Source organism: Triturus cristatus, chromosome 5_2, assembly GCF_964204655.1.
Source record: "Triturus cristatus chromosome 5_2, aTriCri1.1, whole genome shotgun sequence".
Classification (NCBI taxonomy): domain Eukaryota; kingdom Metazoa; phylum Chordata; class Amphibia; order Caudata; family Salamandridae; genus Triturus; species Triturus cristatus.
The window spans coordinates 64,811,316-64,829,077 of NC_140588.1; the positions used below are offsets into that span (position 1 = coordinate 64,811,316).

A 17,762-nucleotide genomic window follows, 5' to 3' on the forward strand; every position below is an offset into this window, starting at 1 on the left:
CACCTTTTCCTCTCCTGGATTAAACTCCTGTACTGTTCACCAGTTGCTAAGGTACTCATAAATGGTCGCACTTCCCTGGCGTTCCCGGTCTCAAGGGGTACCCGGCAGGGTTGCCCCCTATCCCCTTACTTTTCGCTCTTGCGGTTGAACCCTTGGCGGCGAAACTGCGGCAGCATCATAAAGATAAAGCGCTGCGGTGCAAAATGAGGCAAATATTAATATCCTTATATGCGGATGATATTACTCTATACATTCGTGACCCGCAGAATAATTTAAACCCAATCCTCAGGGAGTTCATTGTTTTTGGGAAACTCTCCGAGATCCAAATCAATTGGGGCAAATCCTGTATTTTCCCTTTGACAGTTCCAACGGCTCGATTCCCCCTGGATTACCCTCTGAAGTGGTGCGCGGATGAATTGCGGTATTTGGGTGTTCTTGTTACGAGGGATAGGGATGAGTTAATGCGCCTTAATTACGGAATGGCCCTGGCGCGTATAACGGAATGCGTCTCCCGTTGGATTACTCTCCCTCTTTCAATGGTGGGGCGCGCCTCTCTAATCAAAATGGTGATATTGCCCCAGTTACTTTACCTTTTTTTAAACATACCATTTTATCCGGGGAATTATTTTTTAAAAACATTGAAATCTGATTTGATGCGCTTGGTATGGCGGGGGGGGGGGGGTGGGGGGGGGGGGTGGCGGGGGGGCAAGCACCCGAGACTGCAGTGGAGTGTACTCATTAGGCCATATTCGCAGGGAGGTTTTGGCGTGCCCAATTTTGAATTATATAATATTAGTGCGCAGGCTCACTACGCATATTTTTGGGTGCGCCAACCCCGGTATATGCCACAAGTGGCAGCAGAACACTGGCTTGCGCACCCAATCCTGATTGAAGGGGCACTGTACGACGTGCCTACTGACCAGGGAGCAGCCGTCGACTACTGTTGCCTGCACTGTGGCGGTGTGGCAATGCATAGGTGGGTTGCTGAGGGCCCCTATGCTGTATTCCCCTCTGATGCCTATTGCATATCATCCCAGCATGCCCTTGCTTCAAGAAACAATATTTCACAAATTTGCAAAACGAGCGCACATTAAAACTTGGGGAGATTTATATCATGAAGGCCAGTTTCGGAAGCTTGAACACGTTTTTCTGAATTTACGGCAGACCCCGCTTGATGTGTTCCTATAAATTCGTCTTAGACAGGGCATCCGCTCACTTACTCCGAACTTCCGGGCTGAGCCCCCTGCGCTAGCTCCGCTGCAGTTGGCTCTTAAAAGCGCGACGGCCAAACGACTGGTATCACTGATATACCACACAGTACACACACAAAGAAAGGAGCCACCTGCGCCAGCTAGAACGCGCTGGGACGTAGAATTGGGCTTTGAACTGTCAGAGGAGCAATGGGAGTACTGCTCGTCACAGACAGCGCAGGTATCGGCTAGCAGTAGGCTGCTTATAATTCATTACAAGTTCCTACACAGATTATATTACACCCCGGCCCGGATGCATAGGTACAATCTGAGGGGCACAGACAACTGTGATAGGTGTCGGGCACCGGGTGCAGATTTTTTGCATTTAGCCTGGGAATGCCCGGAAGTACATAATTATTGGACGCAGGTGTTTGAAGCTCTGGGCTTGATGGTTGATACTCATATCGAGCCCACACCCCTATTGGCCCCACTAGGATATGTGAAACCATTGAAAGCGGTGCATCGCAAATTTGTGGCACTTGCGTTGCTTCTGGCAAAGAGGCGAGTGGCGTGTCGTTGGGGTAGAGGGCGGGCGTCCAAGTTCAAAGTATGGATGGACGATTTAGTGTATTGTCAGGAGCAACTCACTACATATGCGGAATTATTGCCGAGCGCCTCCAGGCCCAAAGATGTCTGGGGGCCCCTAAAGTGCTATCTGCTAGCGCACCCGAGGGTGGACCCCGCACCAGAGTAAGAGGTGATTGCTTTCCTGAGAAGTGCCAGGTACCCACAACATCAGTGGGGCAAGATCCACTACAGAATGAAGGTGATATGGGTTTATGATGCTTACAGTGAATTATGTTGGGATAAGATGGCTGGGAGTGCCTGGGGTCGGAATGTGCCAGGGATGTCGAAATGTTGGCTCTCCATGGAAGGACTGTGTTGCGTACAGATAGTAATATTTAATAAAATATGGATGTGCGTAATGCGTTAACCAATTGTATGATGCTTCTGGATGTCTATATAAATACCTTAGCATATCCTACTGAATGACGATTTGTGCTCTTATGTTCCTAGAAGTTGGGTAATAGATGGATTGATGCAGTGCCAAATTTTTATTTTTGTTTTTCATGTATATGACACCTCTGTATGGATTGTTTGAAAAACTAATAAACAGAATAAAACAAAATTGAACTTTGAAAGGTACCAAAACATTTAAAACAATTTGACCAGTAAAGCCTATTATGAAACAGTACTGTAGTCAAACGTAACACGTTGTTTAGGTATGTTGAGATTATCTCAGCTGATCAGAATGCTTAGAATTGGCTTCTATAACTGTTTGCCAACATTCCAAGTTAACAGAGTGTGAATAAGGGATTTATACCAGACAGAGGACAGTTGGCTATGATGGTTGCCTTTGTTGGGTGAGGTTAGGGGGATGGAAGTTAATATGCTGTACTAATCCTCTTTTTAGGTAGGCTGGATTAATAGTTTAACAAGATTCACTGTGCATTACAACTGAATCAAGCAGGTGTAGTGCCCTCAGTGTAGGTAGACGGGTTCATTCATGTAATTCAGGACAAGCTGCCAGCCTGACAAAAAGCCATCCTGTCTTTAATCAGATGTCTTGATTTCATGTGTGCCTCTATGAATGCATAGCAAATAAATATGTGCATTTTATGAACTTGGAAAAAACGAGTCCCCATGTACATTACGCAGAAGCTCAATGGAAAGACCATGCTTAAGTTTTGTTTCTAGGAAGAAGAAAAAAAGATATTGATTTTTCAGCAACCTTCTCATTAGTGATGCTTTAGCTGTGTAATAGCATGCAGTAGATAGCTCTTTTTAACAGATTTACCTGAATTTTTCTTTCCCAAAGATATGTAATTTGCTTCACTTATGCTTTTCAACTCTCAGATTCAACAGAAATGGAATTTTATCGTAATAATGCCAAAAATCATGACTATGTAGCTAAAAGAAACAGCTTTCCGAGCCACCCATATGAGCATAATGGTTGAATATTGTTATATGTTAATTAATCCAGCATTCTTAAACACATTAGTTTAAAATTAGTTTAGACACATTTCTCCACTCTACTGCTTAAATGTATTGGCAAATCATACAGTGAGTATATTAAATGATAATCTGCATACTAACTCCACAATGAGCTTACAAAAATATTGATGATTCTATGCATTCTTGAGGGATCACACTAAAGAAACCCCCTTATAACATCTGGACAGAACCCACTTGTGGGCTGGTGACTATTGACAATACTTTAACTTGTTTTCTATCAGTGACAAATGTTCTATTTTCCTTTGAGTTCTTTGGCCAGTATTTGAGGTTTGATGGAATCCTTATGGCAAGATGATGTGACTATTAGTTTCTCTTTAGGTCTCACTTACCGACAGCTGTCTGTTGTTGAAGACGTATTGTCAACAATATCATTACGTACAGCGGGATCTGGGCAAGCCAGTGTTTACTATTAGTTGGCTTTGTTACCAATCACAATTGATTGCTTCTTATTAAGTGGTTTTCTTTCCTCTTCTGTTTTTTCCCGTCAGAGCATAACTTCTGTACCATCCTTTGATTGGACGGATGACCCGTGTCCTTCCAAAGCTCACATTCAGAGTACTACTTTTTACTTTTTCTTTCAGCGCACCAGTATGAGTGCATGTGTTTTCTTGCTTGCTCCCTTGTGTGCTACTTCACTAATTTCATAATAACCAATTACCTGTCCCACCACATGCTCTATTTTGCGTTCTCCTCCTAATCCCTGTCCGCCTATCACCCCCCCCCGTGCTACTTCACTAATTTCATAATAACCAATTACCTGTCCCACCACATGCTCTATTTTGCGTTCTCCTCCTAATCCCTGTCCGCCTATCACCCCCCCCCCCCCCCCCCCCCATTCCCAGTTTTTTTTTTTTCCTCTCCTTCCTCGGCTCAAGCTCCTTCACTGCTCTTCTGTCCACCTCCACCCTGCCCCCCCCCACACCTAGTTGTCTCCTCTCTCCACCACACTCATTGCAGTCTTCGGAAACAATAACATATAAATTAAAACAAAGCTTGCTTATTGTCAAGTTTAGCTTCCATAGCAAATGGCAGTCCCATTTTTACATCTACTGCAATTAAGTTCTTGTTCTGTTTCATAGGAGAGATATACATATCCACTTCTTTTTAGCTAGGTCACTGGTCTTTGCGCTCTTTAAAAACAATTGTGTAGACTGCACGTATAAAATTTACTGGCGTCTTTGCTTTTTTTCAAAATGTACTTTCATGCACATTTAAGTGATTTTTCCATTTACCATCTAAGATTGGCGTCCACCATCCTGGAATGGGAAATAAAAAAATAAAAAAAAGCCAGCCATGTCAAGCCATATGTACATACCTCTGGTGATGCATTCACTCAAACAAAGTCTTCTCCTTTTTCATTTTTGTTTTGCTAATGCAAAATAGTAGTGACAAAGTATTGACAAAGCCAATAGATCTGTATTGGCCATCAAAAGGCAATACATGTTGTGTTTGCCAGTGCCTCTTTTGTGATTTCGGAACACAGCATAGACCAGCAGTCTCAGAGCAGCAGAAGTGCCATGTATAATTGTTTATACATTTATTGAAATGGACTACATACCGATCATGGAGCTTTGAAAGGCATTACGAATAAAGATATTTCCTAGATATAAGAATTAGTTAAACTGAAATATGTGGAAGTGAACTCTTTTGGAAAGTCAAAAGTCCTTTATTCAAAAAGTTATGTTTTGTGAAATGTTAAGTTCAATGACTTCTGGATAAAGAAACCAGTGTGCTGTTGGGTGAGATAAACTATGATATAAAACTTTAGTAGGCCGCTGTGGATGAGAGTTTGTGCATGGTCAAATAGTCAGTAAAGTTGAGAGAATATCCAATTTCCTATTCAGTGAAAGATCAAATTAGGAGTTCATAACAGACTATAGTTTAGAAACACTCCCATATTACATTTTTAATGTTGGATAAGGTGCCTGATACTGAGTGTGCATGTTAACTCATTATTCCATGCTCTGTTCAGTATTGAATAAAATGTAGTTAAATCAAAGCTTGCACAGGAAATGCGGATGAGGACAGACCTGTAAACTGTTAGTGATGAACAGGATTGCAACGCCTGCCAGGCATACGGTGTGTGATTTTAATGTATGCTTTCTATTTATATTATAGGCACAATAAACTACAATCCAGAAGCTCCAGATTTCATTCCAAGAGAGGGGCAAAGTCATCAGTCAAACTGGAGAAATCCAGGAAGAGGGGAGCATCCGAGAAATCAAACCAGAAGCAACAACTTACCTCCAGCCCGCCAACAGCCAATTTCTAGAGACCTTGATCATGAAAGCTGTTTACAAAAAAGACAAACTTATAATATGCCAGGAACAAATCTTGGCAGAAATCAACCAGCCGCTACAGAAACTGGCAGTACCAGCAAGCCTGCAAGGAACCACAGTTTTCAAAACCAGCGATGGCAGAGGTCCAAGAGTGAAAGATTGCACAACAGAAACCATGCAAGGCAGCCCCCTGGTGATGGTGCAACAAGGCTGGACTTCAGGGATTCCTCTGCGCTGGCAGACTGGCGTGCAAAGTTTAGGGAACACAGTGATTTGTGCTCCTCTGAGAGCGAGAAGGAGGTAATGAATGCTGACAGCCGAGGTGCAAAGCCGAAGAAATTGATGCATGTGGCTGGTGGTTCTGTGAGAGGGCCCAGAGATAAAACAAAACTCTTTTATGATCGTAGTAAAAGACCAATCCCAAAGCAGAAAGATGAAGAAATGTTTGAAAACATCCCACCTGTAGATTTGGCAAAACCTGCAACTTTGGATGCATCCCTTGGAAAAGGGAACTTTGATGGGTGCACTGGCAATAGCAGTGACCAGAAGAGGTATCCCTTTGCAAACAAGAAATACCCCAGGGAATCTGTATTGTGGAATAAGCCCCAGTCAGATGATGAAATCTGGAAAACTGGGGAGCTTCAACGGAGTAGAAGTATGAAGGTAACTAAGAGCCGTCCAGAATCCTTCCTCACCAAAGAAAAAAAAGATCAACGGAAAAAACACTCCCCACCTAATACCTGTGACCATGAGCCAGTGCCTACAGTTCAAGCCCAGAAGGTGTCCGATATTGATTCAAGAGCTCATAAATCAGCTGACAGTGAAACTAGAGCTCACTCGTACAGGGCCATCGACGCAGAAACAAGAGCTCACTCTCATAGAGCCTCTGACACTGAACATAGATCTCACTCTTATAGGACCATTGACACAGAATCAAGAGCTCACACTCCTAGAGCATCTGATACTGAAACTAGAGCTCACTCGTATAGGGTGACTGATGTTGATACTAGAGCTCACACTCATCATAGGGTGTCTGATGTTGATACTAGAGCTCCCACTCACAGGGTGTCTGATGTTGAAGGCCGAGCTCACACTCACAGGGTCCCTGAAACTGACCCTCAGTCATATTCTAACAGAGTTTCCGACACTGACACTAGAGCTCATTCACAACGGATTTCTGATGCTGACAAGCTCTCAGGAAGAAAATATCAAATTCAAGATAATGCTCCGAAAAGCTTTCACTCTGGCCGGACTCAACAATGGAAAAAGCAGAGTGAAGTACCAAAGAACAAGGAAACCCATACAGGTATGATCCCTATAAAGGGTTTCTTTTTTAAATTCAGGATTTCTGTTGCACTTCTGTTTCGCAAGATTATAATACTTATACGTCTGCCAATATTTCTTCACTTTCTTCCTTTTTTCTGCACTGTTAAGATAGCTGGTTATTATGAAGCGAAAATGACTAAACACTTGTTGCTTTGCCTCTATATTTTCTGAGGGTTTACCTCCCCATCACTGTTGCATTTGTTCAGCCTTGCGTAATTCTGGAACAATAAAAGGGATCTATTGAAGAAAAAGTAGGAAGAACCCTTAAAACATTCTATTCAGTATTTCTTTTAATTCTCACTATTACTTGAATGGGTTTAGGAGTGCCATGTGAAATCTGTTTACTGCTTCCTAAGCACCAAAGCCAAAAGTGGTCTAACAATAGATTGAGTAGGAAATTAGAGAGTTACATTTGGGATCAAGAGATGTTCAAGGAATAATTAAGACAACTGGAAACAGATAGGGCAGCTGATCATTAGTTCAAGTTGCTCTCTTCATACCAACTGTAGTTGCAAAATAAGGAGATACCTAAGACAGTAGGTAGACACATTATAAGATAATTTGCTTGCCAAAGAAAAAACTACTTGTACACCTCAGTGGTATTGGAACAATTTTCAGAGTAGCTGTGCTGCCAACAATGTTACATTACTGAGGTCATAGGGATTGTGAAAAATCCAAGATTAGGATAAATTAGACTCCCCCATTCTGCAGGAGGGTGTTATGAGTGTGGTATGTAGTCAGTTGTGCTTTTTGGAGTATACAGTCACAAATCTATTACTTTACCTGACAGCACATTTTGCACTGAAATGGTCACACAATTCGTACTCTCTCATTCAGTTTTATTGATGAAACCATAGTGCACAACCAATTTGTGAAATTTGAATTTCAGCAAATATTTATCATTTGCACATGACTAAGTGTCTCGATTCGTTTTGATTTTATTACATTTTCTGTTTACATCACACTTCAGAATTATAAAAATTACAGCATTTCATTTGAAGACATTAGAACTATTTGTACAGTTCATTTGCTGAAGTTTAAATTTTGTTGTGTGCTGGAAATAAAATTGACCGCCTTCCCTTTCAGTGCACCAGTTAGATTGTCAGATAGTTCGCCTTACAAAATCATTTAACTCTCTAACTTTACAGTTAAAGACTAGTAAACAGCAATTGCCATGTTAAAAAAGTAAGCAGCAGTTGGTCAGAAGACATTGACTGTCATTTGACCTTTGAACAGACTCGGGTAAAAACAATAGTAAAGGCATCCTTATCATTTATTCAGCTCATGAACTCCAGCATGAATATTTTAGGTGGTCTGCAGCACCCCAGCACTCCTACTTCCAGTGCCTATGGTGCAACTAATGGACTCTTGATGAGTTTCAAGATTAAAGGCATTGTAGAAGATGTCTTCAGGTTTGTTACCTACCACATCTGAAAATAATCTTATGAAGACAGCTTGGCCTATCTGTAATAGACAAATGCTGATAGAAGCTCTCAGCTGGCAACAGTAGGAATATCATAAAGACCTGCACTGCTTTCAGTATGGCAAAGACCTCCATTCCTTGTATTCTGGTTGTGAACCCCATGGAAAATATGCAGTGGAAATAGTTTATTCAATCCAATTCCCCAGTCTAACTTTTGGGTGACATTACCATCCAACAGCATGTTTATTGACTACCAGCATTGAGATTTTGATACCTGATTGGGAGCAGTTCATATTAATCACAACTCAACTCACCTTGTTACGATTGATGATTTTAAACAAATCTATATATCCCAAAGGCTTCTATTGTTTCTGAACCAAAGGCTTCCCATTACTTGTGTGCCAGTGGTGGAGCTCCTCTAGGAGACAGTCCCATGCCAAATATTGTGTGGTTACAGTTTGCATCATGTAATAACATTTTCTTATTGTTAACTGTCGTACAACCCGTTTGGAGTTGTTGGGGCGTGCACTCTTCTTCCGTGTTTTTAATGGTAAGGTGTACAAAACAACTTGAACTGTGGGAAGGGGGTTATAATGGAACAATGACAAAACAATACATAATAGGGTTAGGTCTGAGCTATGAGATTGTCACTTGGGCACGCTGGTCATTGTGTTCTGTAGTGTTTGATAGATTGCAAGGTGGGCATGCCTGCCTTTGCTGTGAGTTCGCTCGGCGATGTTTCTTATTCAGCACCTTAATCTGTCCGTGTGATATGTTTTTAAGGCGCAGCTGTTGCTGGGTCTCGGGGCCACGTATTGTTATGGATAAGGGTCGGGGCAGACGGGATCATATCCCAGTTATTGGCTATAGGGATCTAGCAGATGCACATCGTGGCTTCTCGGTTGAGGGTGGTGCTCTCTGATTTCGTTCAGGTGAGCATCGAGCGTTATGATGTGTGGGGGGGCAGGGGCTTTCCTCGTTTGGTGATCAGCCTCTTTGCTACCCTCATCCCCAGGTCTAACAAGAATTTGCAATACAATTGGTCTCGCCTTTGGGACCTTATATGTATTTAGCTATGCAGCACATTAGCCTGGGTGCTGAAACATCTACTGTTCTTTAACATGGTGGAAAGTAAACACCAAACTGCGTGACACACCAGGTATGGGAACACACAGAGAGAAATATTGCCTTTCAGTGGGAAATGGTACAGTCCAAAGCTCTGTTTTTAATATAAAATCAGGGTCTTTGGTGGTCATATCACTGAAAATACAAGATTTTAAAAAAATATTATTGTCTAGAGTATGCTAAAGTGATTCTGGTATTTTACTGACCTCTGCTGGTCGTTTTCTATCAAGAAGTTAAATAGAAGCCGTTGCCAGAAAAATTAAAAAAATAAAGTCCCTCAGCAGAAAGCAATTCTGGTATTTTATTGACCTACTGGTCCTTTTTTATTAAGACAGTTAAATAGGGCCCGAGGCGGTTGAGGACTGGCTTGACACCTTGCACCGTCGGCACGGCGGGGAGGAACGAGCTGCGGATGTGGATGGTGGATCAGCAGACCAAGGGTGAACGAATGACTTGTGGTTCCTTGACAATTTTGGGCTCACCCCGACTTGGGTTTGATGTACTGGTTTTTCCTTTCTAGGACTGCATTACCCTTCCTTCATCATTGGGAGGCTGCGGGGTATCTGGTGAGACTCTTCCTCCTCGGGAGGGGTTTTCTTCTTTCTTACTGTAGAGTAGGTTCATGGGGGGGCGACAGGCACACTGCGAGTTGGGGTGGCTTAATGGTCTTGTGCAGGGGTGCAGGGTGGGGGGGTTTGTAGCGGGAGTTGGGGGGGTGGTGGTAGGGGTGTTGTTTTTGTGTGGTGTTCGTTTTGTACCGGGCAATCAATGTGCTGATTTTAGCTCTCATCGTGAGTGGGGTGTCCGTTGCGGTGGGGATGGGGGGTAGGGGATTGCGCATTTTAACATGGAATGTAAATGGTTTGGGGGACCGATTGAAGCGAGGGGTGGTGCTACAATATTTGAAACGTCACTCTCCTGATGTGGTTCTGTTGCAGGAGACGCATTTGGTGGGACACTCATGCCATGCTATGAATAGAAAGGGCTACCGTTTGGTGGCCCACTCTGGTTTTACAACCGGCTCCAGAGGGGTGGGCATTCTGGTTCGATCCTCTCTCCCGCTGGAAATTGATGAGGTAATACATGATGACCTGGGGCGCTACGTGGTGTTGGTGGGCCGGTGGGAAGGACAGACTTGGTTTCAGTTTATGTTCCCCCGGGGTTGCAAACCACTACCTTTGCGGACTTGGGAGGGTTGCTGCTTGGGCTCCCGGAGGGCCTCTTGCTGGTGGGTGGTGACTTCAATTCTGTGGTGTCGGGCAGAGAGGATCGGCACCCTCCCAGAGACCTCCCCGGGGCGCACTCTTGGCTGGGTGGCTTTATCGACACGATGGGGCTTGTGGATTGTTGGAGATCAATGCATCCGGGGCTCGCCCAATTTACATTTCACTCTGGCGTCCACGGCTCCTTATCTAGATTGGACTGTGTGCTGATGCCGGCCGCCCAAGCCCAAATGATCGGGGAGGTCAGACATCTGGCCCGGGGCATCTCTGACCATTCCCCGGTCCTGCTCCACTTAGATGTGGCCATGGGGGCAGAGGGGAGGGTGGCCCCGATTAATACCTGGTATTTGCATGACCCCACGACTCGTGCCCTTTTGGTTAAGTCTCTGGACAGCTATTTCCAGGAAAATCAGGGTTCGGTCTCATCGGCCGTAACGTTGTGGGAGGCTTTCAAGGTGGTCATCCGTGGGCAGGCCCTATCTTTGATCTCCCATGCTAAGAGGCGTAAAACTGCGGAGGTGGTACGCCTCGAATCGGACATAACTGACTTGGAAGAGGATCTCGGGCGGGGGGTCACGCGGGACAAACTCCATGCCCTTGGCCTGAAACAAGCGGATTACAAGGCGTTGGTTACGGATGCCGCTAAGCTCGCTAGTAGGGAGCAACAGGGGCGCTTGTATGATGTTGGTGATAAGGCTGGAAGGTTGATTGCATGGTTGGAGAGGAAAGAACGAGCGAGTCGCGTGGTCCCAGTGATTGTGCGTGCTGATGGTGTGAGTGTTACGGATCCGAGGGAGATTGTGGGCTGCTTTGCGGACCATTTGCGGGACGTCTACTCTCCGGTATCGGAGAGGCCAGAAGAGGACTCTTGCCAATTGTTGTGAGATATTGCTTTGCCGTGCCTTTCGGTCAATGATAAAAAACTTCTGGACGCGGCGCTTACAAACGATGAGATAGCGTCGGCGATTCGCTCGGTCCGTTCAGGAAAGGCTCTCGGCCCTAACGGCCTTCCGATCGAGCTTTACAAGCTTCGTCCAGATAAGTTGGCGCCCCATCTCCGCGAGATGTTTCTTGCATCCCGAGAGGCCGGCGCCCTACCGCGTGATCAGCGTCTAGCGACCATTGTGGTGCTCCATAAAGAGGGCAAATCGCGTGATTGCTGTGCATCTTATAGGCCCATCTCACTCCTAAACGCTGAACCTAAGATTCTCGCTAAAGTGCTCGCCAATCGTCTGATTAAAGTCATCGGTGACCTGGTACATCCGGACCAGTCTGGTTTTATTCCGCATCGCAACACCGCGCTGAACCTGCGGCGCCTCCATGGAGTCCTCGCGAGAGTTGACTCTATTCGGGAGCCTGCCATTTTGGCGTCACTGGACGCCACGATGGCGTTTGACACGCTGGAATGGCCGTATCTCTGGGCGGCACTGGCTAGGTTTGGTTTTGGACCTGGGTTCATTGGGTGGGTGAAGTTGTTATACGTGGAACCACTGGCGCAGGTGGTGGTGAATGGCAGAGTCTCTGCCCCCTTTTTGCTTGGCAGGGTTGCCCCCTGTCCCCGCTTCTCTTTGCTCTTGCGCTGGAGCCCCTGGCGGCGTGGCTCCGGTGGGAGCCCTCCATCACGGGTATTCGGTGGACACCGACGTTTGAGGATCGCATATCAGTCTACGCAGATGATATTTTGCTCTATCTCACATCCCCGCGGAAATCGTTGATAGTGCTATTTGATGTACTGAACTCCTTCGGTCGCAATTCAGGGCTTGTCATTAATTGGGTGAAATCCTGTGTTTATGTGCTGGTTGGCGACCCCCCTCTTCTCCCGCGCGGCTGTCCGATTCCGATTTCACACTCTGGATTTAAATATCTGGGTATCCACGTGTCCCTCGATCCGGCGGTCCGTTATGCTCTGAATCTGTTGCCCCCGCTCCAGCGACTGCGGGCCGATGTAGCTCGCTGGCGTAGGCTCCCGCTATCGCCGCTTGGCCGGGCAGCCTTATTCAAAATGATGTCTCTTCCACGCTTTTTGTATGCATTGCAGAATACGCTGGACGTGGTGCCCACCCGATACTTTAGTGAGGTAGAGAGCTTACAGAGGCAGCTAGTTTGGGATGGGAGGCCGCGCATTGCTCTCGCTAAACTGACCCTACCGTGGTATGATGGTGGCATAGCCCTCCCTGATATTAGACGATATTATTGGGCGTCCCAGTTGGTGGCGGTGAATCATGGGACATACGGCCCGGCGGTGAACCCTGCGTACGAGATGGATAAGCTACTGTTGCCGGGCAGAGACTTCAATAGGGCGCTTTACTCTACGAAGGGAAGTGCTAAATTGACCGGTCCTACGAAAATCGCGGTGCGCGCCTGGCATTGCGCCACCGCTGCTACGGGATGAACGGGCCGTCTGTCTCGTGCGACTCCACTGTATGCGTCAGATGCGTTGGGAGGTCTATGGCGTTCGAAAGGCTTTGAGAGGTGGGATTTGATCGGAATTAGCCATGTGGGGGATCTTTGGACGAAGGGCACTTTTAAATCGTTTGAAGCTCTTCAGACGGAATATAAGCTGAGCGATAGGGAATTCTTTCGTTATGCGCAGATGCGCCATGCGCTACTTTCCGCTTTCCCAGATCCTGCAGCTGTCCCCGGTCCCCGAAGCCTCCCCGTTGGAAGATCGTTTGCTTGATGGTTACTTGCCAGATAGTACTATCTCCCTGATCTATAAAAAAACTGATTAACACTCGAGCGGACCTCCTCACGCATTTGCGAGAGGTCTGGGTCGCTGATGGCCTAGAGTTGGATGATGAGGATTGGGTCGCGGCTATAGCCTCACCGAGGGAGGTGGCTATACCGGCTCGCCTTCGATTTGTGCAGTTGAAGATACTACATAGGGTCTATGTCACCGGTCCCCGCTTGCTTCACATGGGTTACACAGATGATGGTCTATGTCGGCGTGGTTGTGGCTTGCTTGGTACTTTTCTTCATATTCTGTGGGAGTGCCCGAAGGTGATGCGCTTCTGGACTGGTGTACATGCAGTGATGGAGGAGGTTACGGGTGTGGCGCTGCTCCCTGAGGCTCGGCGATGTGTGTTGAATGTATGGGAACCGACTGACTGCGATGTGGCACAAGAACGTTGGGTGACTTTGGGCAACATGATCGCTAAAAGGGACATTGCGCAGCTCTGGGGGTCCGGCCGGCCCCCCACAGTTGTGAAATGGAAAGAAAACATGGATTGGTGCATGTTCCGTGAGAAGACGGTGTACGTGGCCAGGGGCAAGCCTAGGGCATGGAGTAAGGTGTGGGGTCCCTGGAATTCCTATCGGGGGAATATCTGCGCCCCCCCCTTGGTGGTCGCACCAGACGTGACGATGTCCCCTTGACTTTGAGGTTCCTGGTCGCTTTGCGGGATTGATGCCCGCTCCTCTCCTGGCCCCCCCCCCCTGCCCCCTTTATCACACGAACATCTGTGTAATTGGCTGAGCTGTCGCTGTTGTCCCCCGCTCATGAGAGAGCAAGTCCCTATTTTTGCCTGGTATAAGTTTCTTTTTGTTGTTTCTTTATAAAATAGTTAATAAGAAACCTTTCTGTAGTACTATGTTCAGTTGTGGGCGGCTGTAGCCGTTATGCGTGCAGCTTGCTCCGACTCTTGTGACTACTGTATTATTGTCTTACATTAGCGGCCGGCCCATGCGGTTGTAGGCCCATGACTGTGAATAATCGATGTGTCAATAAAGGTTTTAAAAAAAAAAGACAGTTAAATAGAGGCAGTTGAACAGAAAAAAAAGTACCCAAGCAGAAGCAGACAAGTCCTAGGGCTGATCTCCAGAGCCCACAAAGTACATGCACATATAAGTATATACTAATATATAAGTATATACTAAAGTATATACAAGAGGTCTCGAATGCTCAACCTAAAAACATGATGGTAGATATGCTTTAACTGGTGATGGCTTGGGCAGCAATCCAGTCCCTCATTAGTTGCCCACTGTGCCACACTAGAAGGAAATCTGCTGCATGTAAATCAGCCTTGATCCTGCTCTAATAGTAGCTGCCTCGCTTGAACTGCCAGGCCAGGTTCCCTTCAGATAGAAACACTAGCAACCGAGGCTGGAATTGTACTACTTGGGCCCAGCAGTGTGGTATAGCTTGAGTCATAGAGATTTAGACGTTTAGGCAGGAGAGAGAGAGATCGAGATGCGTGTGATGAATAGGAAAAAAAGGCAGAGAAGTTGAGTTGGAGACAATATAGGGTGGCATTTGCAGAGTGCTGTACCCAGAAGGAAAAACATAAACCAGTGTGGGCATGATAACAATGGTGAGGGATGTAGAGGGAAGAGAGAAAAGTAAAGAGGGAGAGGTCAGAGAGGTGATGAGGGGGCTAGGGAAGATACAGTTGAGAAAAAGCCATTGGAGTCGAGAGTGTAATAGCGAAGATGAGGGGGATTGAGGGGAAGGTTGGGCAATGGCTTGGGTGAGATAGGATGACAAGGAAAAGAGAAGTGTAGATATAAGGGAGAAATAAATGGCTAAGTGATCTCATATTATTTGGCATGTGAATAAAAAAGAAATCGTATTACTGTGAGGTGAGGAGGTCTTCTTGGCATCTCAGTGTCAGCTGGGAGAGCGTTCTAAAGTGATGGGCTACTCGTGAGTAGTACTGGGAGGGGTGTACAAAGCCCTTTATGTAGAGTAAATACAATCAGAAGTCCTAGGGGAATGTTTTGCTGGGTTTGCAGTGCTGCCCACAGACTTGTTTAACTTCTTATTGTAGACAAACACTTTGCCTGATGATATATGAAAAACTGATGTATTGCCACTTCTGATTATGGGAAGAATGGAGAAGCTTGAACAATTGTCTGCAAGGCTGGCCCCCGCAAAAGATAAATTAAGGGGAAAATATGTTAAATACTAATGCGTGTGCTTTCTGATGGATACATCTGCAAGTGGATTCCTCACCTTGTGAATATCCCTTGCGCCAGCAACACTTGGAAACTTTTGTAGCTCTCCACGCCGATGAGGATGACGTTACAGAAGCACGACTCAGCTCGCGGCTCCGCTGACGTCACTGGATCCATAAGAGGACCTCGTAGGCATGATGACGTCAGTTCCCTTTTTTCCGCGCCGTCGACGCTAACTGTTTTCTGGGACTCTCCGTAGCTTTGGCAAGTTACTTTGTGTTTCTGCTGGTGATTCTCTTTCTTCTTGCTTCTTGTTAAAAGATGTCGACGAAGAAGTCTGGATTCAAGCCGTGTAGGGAGTGCGGTAAGCACATGTCCATCACGGATCCACACGAGGACTGTGTCTGGTGCCTGTCGTCGGATCACGACGTCGAGGGATGCTCTTGCTGCCGCAAGATGAATCCTAAGGCCTTGACAGAAAGAGAAGCTAAGTTGTTTATAGCGAGGATGAAAAAAGAGAAGAGAGGTTGAAGACGCTCCAGATCGAGATTGGGGTCGAAGTCGATGTCGGGTCATGCTTCTAAGTCCAAGAAGCATAAAAAGAAGAAGAGGCATGGCTCTCGATGCCGTTCGGATAAGGAGGCGGCTCTGAGATAGACTTCGCCTACTCAACGTCGTGAGGACTATGTTTCTCCTTCTCCTGTTTGCCTGACCTCACCTGCGGCTTCACCGGAGCACTCTCCAGCTCCGGCTCCATCACCGACGCCGACGCATTCTCCGGCTCCGGTTGAAGAAGCTCCGGCTCCTGATGAGTCTTCGACTCCGCTGACTCCACCGTCGGCGCCAATTGGCCCGAGTCAGGTATTGCCTCAATCTGAGCCTTATCCCCCCTTTCCAGGCCCGGGTCAAGACCCATCGCATTATTTAAATGCAATATATAGTGTCTTCACTAGAGCGATGTACCCCTCTGGAGCAACTTCGGGTCCCATGGGTCCAATGGCTTTTAATCTGGGGGTTCCTCAAGCCTATGCTCAGGCTCCATTTATGCCATTTTTCCCAGCAACGCCGTCTTGGCATTTCCCGGCGCCGAGGACGTCGACGCCGCTTCCATCTTCGCCGGCTCCAGCTCAACCTCGTTCGACTCCGGCTGCTCCTCCGGATCCGTGTTCGACGCCGGCTCCGTCGGAGTCGGTTGCGACGCCGGTCCTGAGGATTAGGTACAGGCGAGAAGCACAAAGGGTTCTGGAGGAACAAAGGTACCAGGTTGAAGAGATGGAAGAGGGTGAGCTTATGGAGTCAGATGACTTTTTTGAGGAATTGAAGGAGGCTAGTGGCCTTGATTTGTCTCCAGAATGGGAGATTACTCCTCCAACTGACACTCCCTCTAAAGATGTGGCTCCTTACCACATGGTCATTAGGAAAGCAGCAGAGCTTTTGGATTTACAGCTACCAACTGCTGAATTTAAGCCTAACATCCTTACTGAGGTTCTGCATTCTCCCTCCACCGTGACAGAGCCTTTACTTCCATTTAATGTGGCTATCACTGAACCAGTCATGGAGGTATGGCGTAAGCCCTTTTCAGCTTCTGCGGTTTCTAAGACTGTAGCTAGAAGGTACAGGGCGGCTCCAGGTGATCCAGACTTTCTTACTTCTCATCCTTCTCCGGAAAGTCTGGTGGTTCAGGCTGCTTGCTCAAAGAGGTCTTCCGGGGCCTTTCCGCAGGTTCCTAGTGCCAGGGACTCTAAAAAGCTCGACCAGTCGGCCAAGAAAGTTTTCTCCTCGGCGAGTATGGCCTTAAAGTCAACAAATGCCACCTGTCTCTTGGGCCGTTATATCCACGCTCTCATGGATTCTGCTAAACAGCTGGCTCCTAAGTTATCTGAGGAGGACAGGCAGAACTTTAATGAAGTGTTGTCAGACACTCAGGCGGCTGCACGTCAGGTTATCCAGAGTGGCCTGGACACTACGGACTCTGTCGCCAGGATTATGGGCTCCTCAGTCGCCACAAGGAGGAGTGCGTGGCGTGGAGTGAGAGGCTCTGCGTCTCTGGTCCTGGGTTCAGGATCACCAGATTTGTCTGATGGCAAATCATCTGGCTGTAGTTCTGAACGTGCGTGCAGACAGTCTCAGTCGGCAGTTCTCTTGCCAGATCAGCCATCCTTGTTTAAGTCACCTATTGTATTGTGGTTCCTTAAGGGCCTTACCAACAAATTTCCGCCTACTCCCT

General features: G+C 46.6%; 1 protein-coding gene across 1 annotated transcript in view; it reads left to right on the forward strand.

The window, feature by feature from the left end:
* Window positions 1–17,762, forward strand: part of NFX1 (nuclear transcription factor, X-box binding 1) — a 660,521-nt gene that overhangs the window by 60,806 nt on the left and 581,953 nt on the right. The window contains exon 2 of the mRNA XM_085606860.1: window positions 5,385–6,851. Coding sequence (XP_085462986.1) covers window positions 5,385–6,851 — 1,467 coding nt within the window. The remainder of the gene's footprint in view (window positions 1–5,384; window positions 6,852–17,762) is intronic.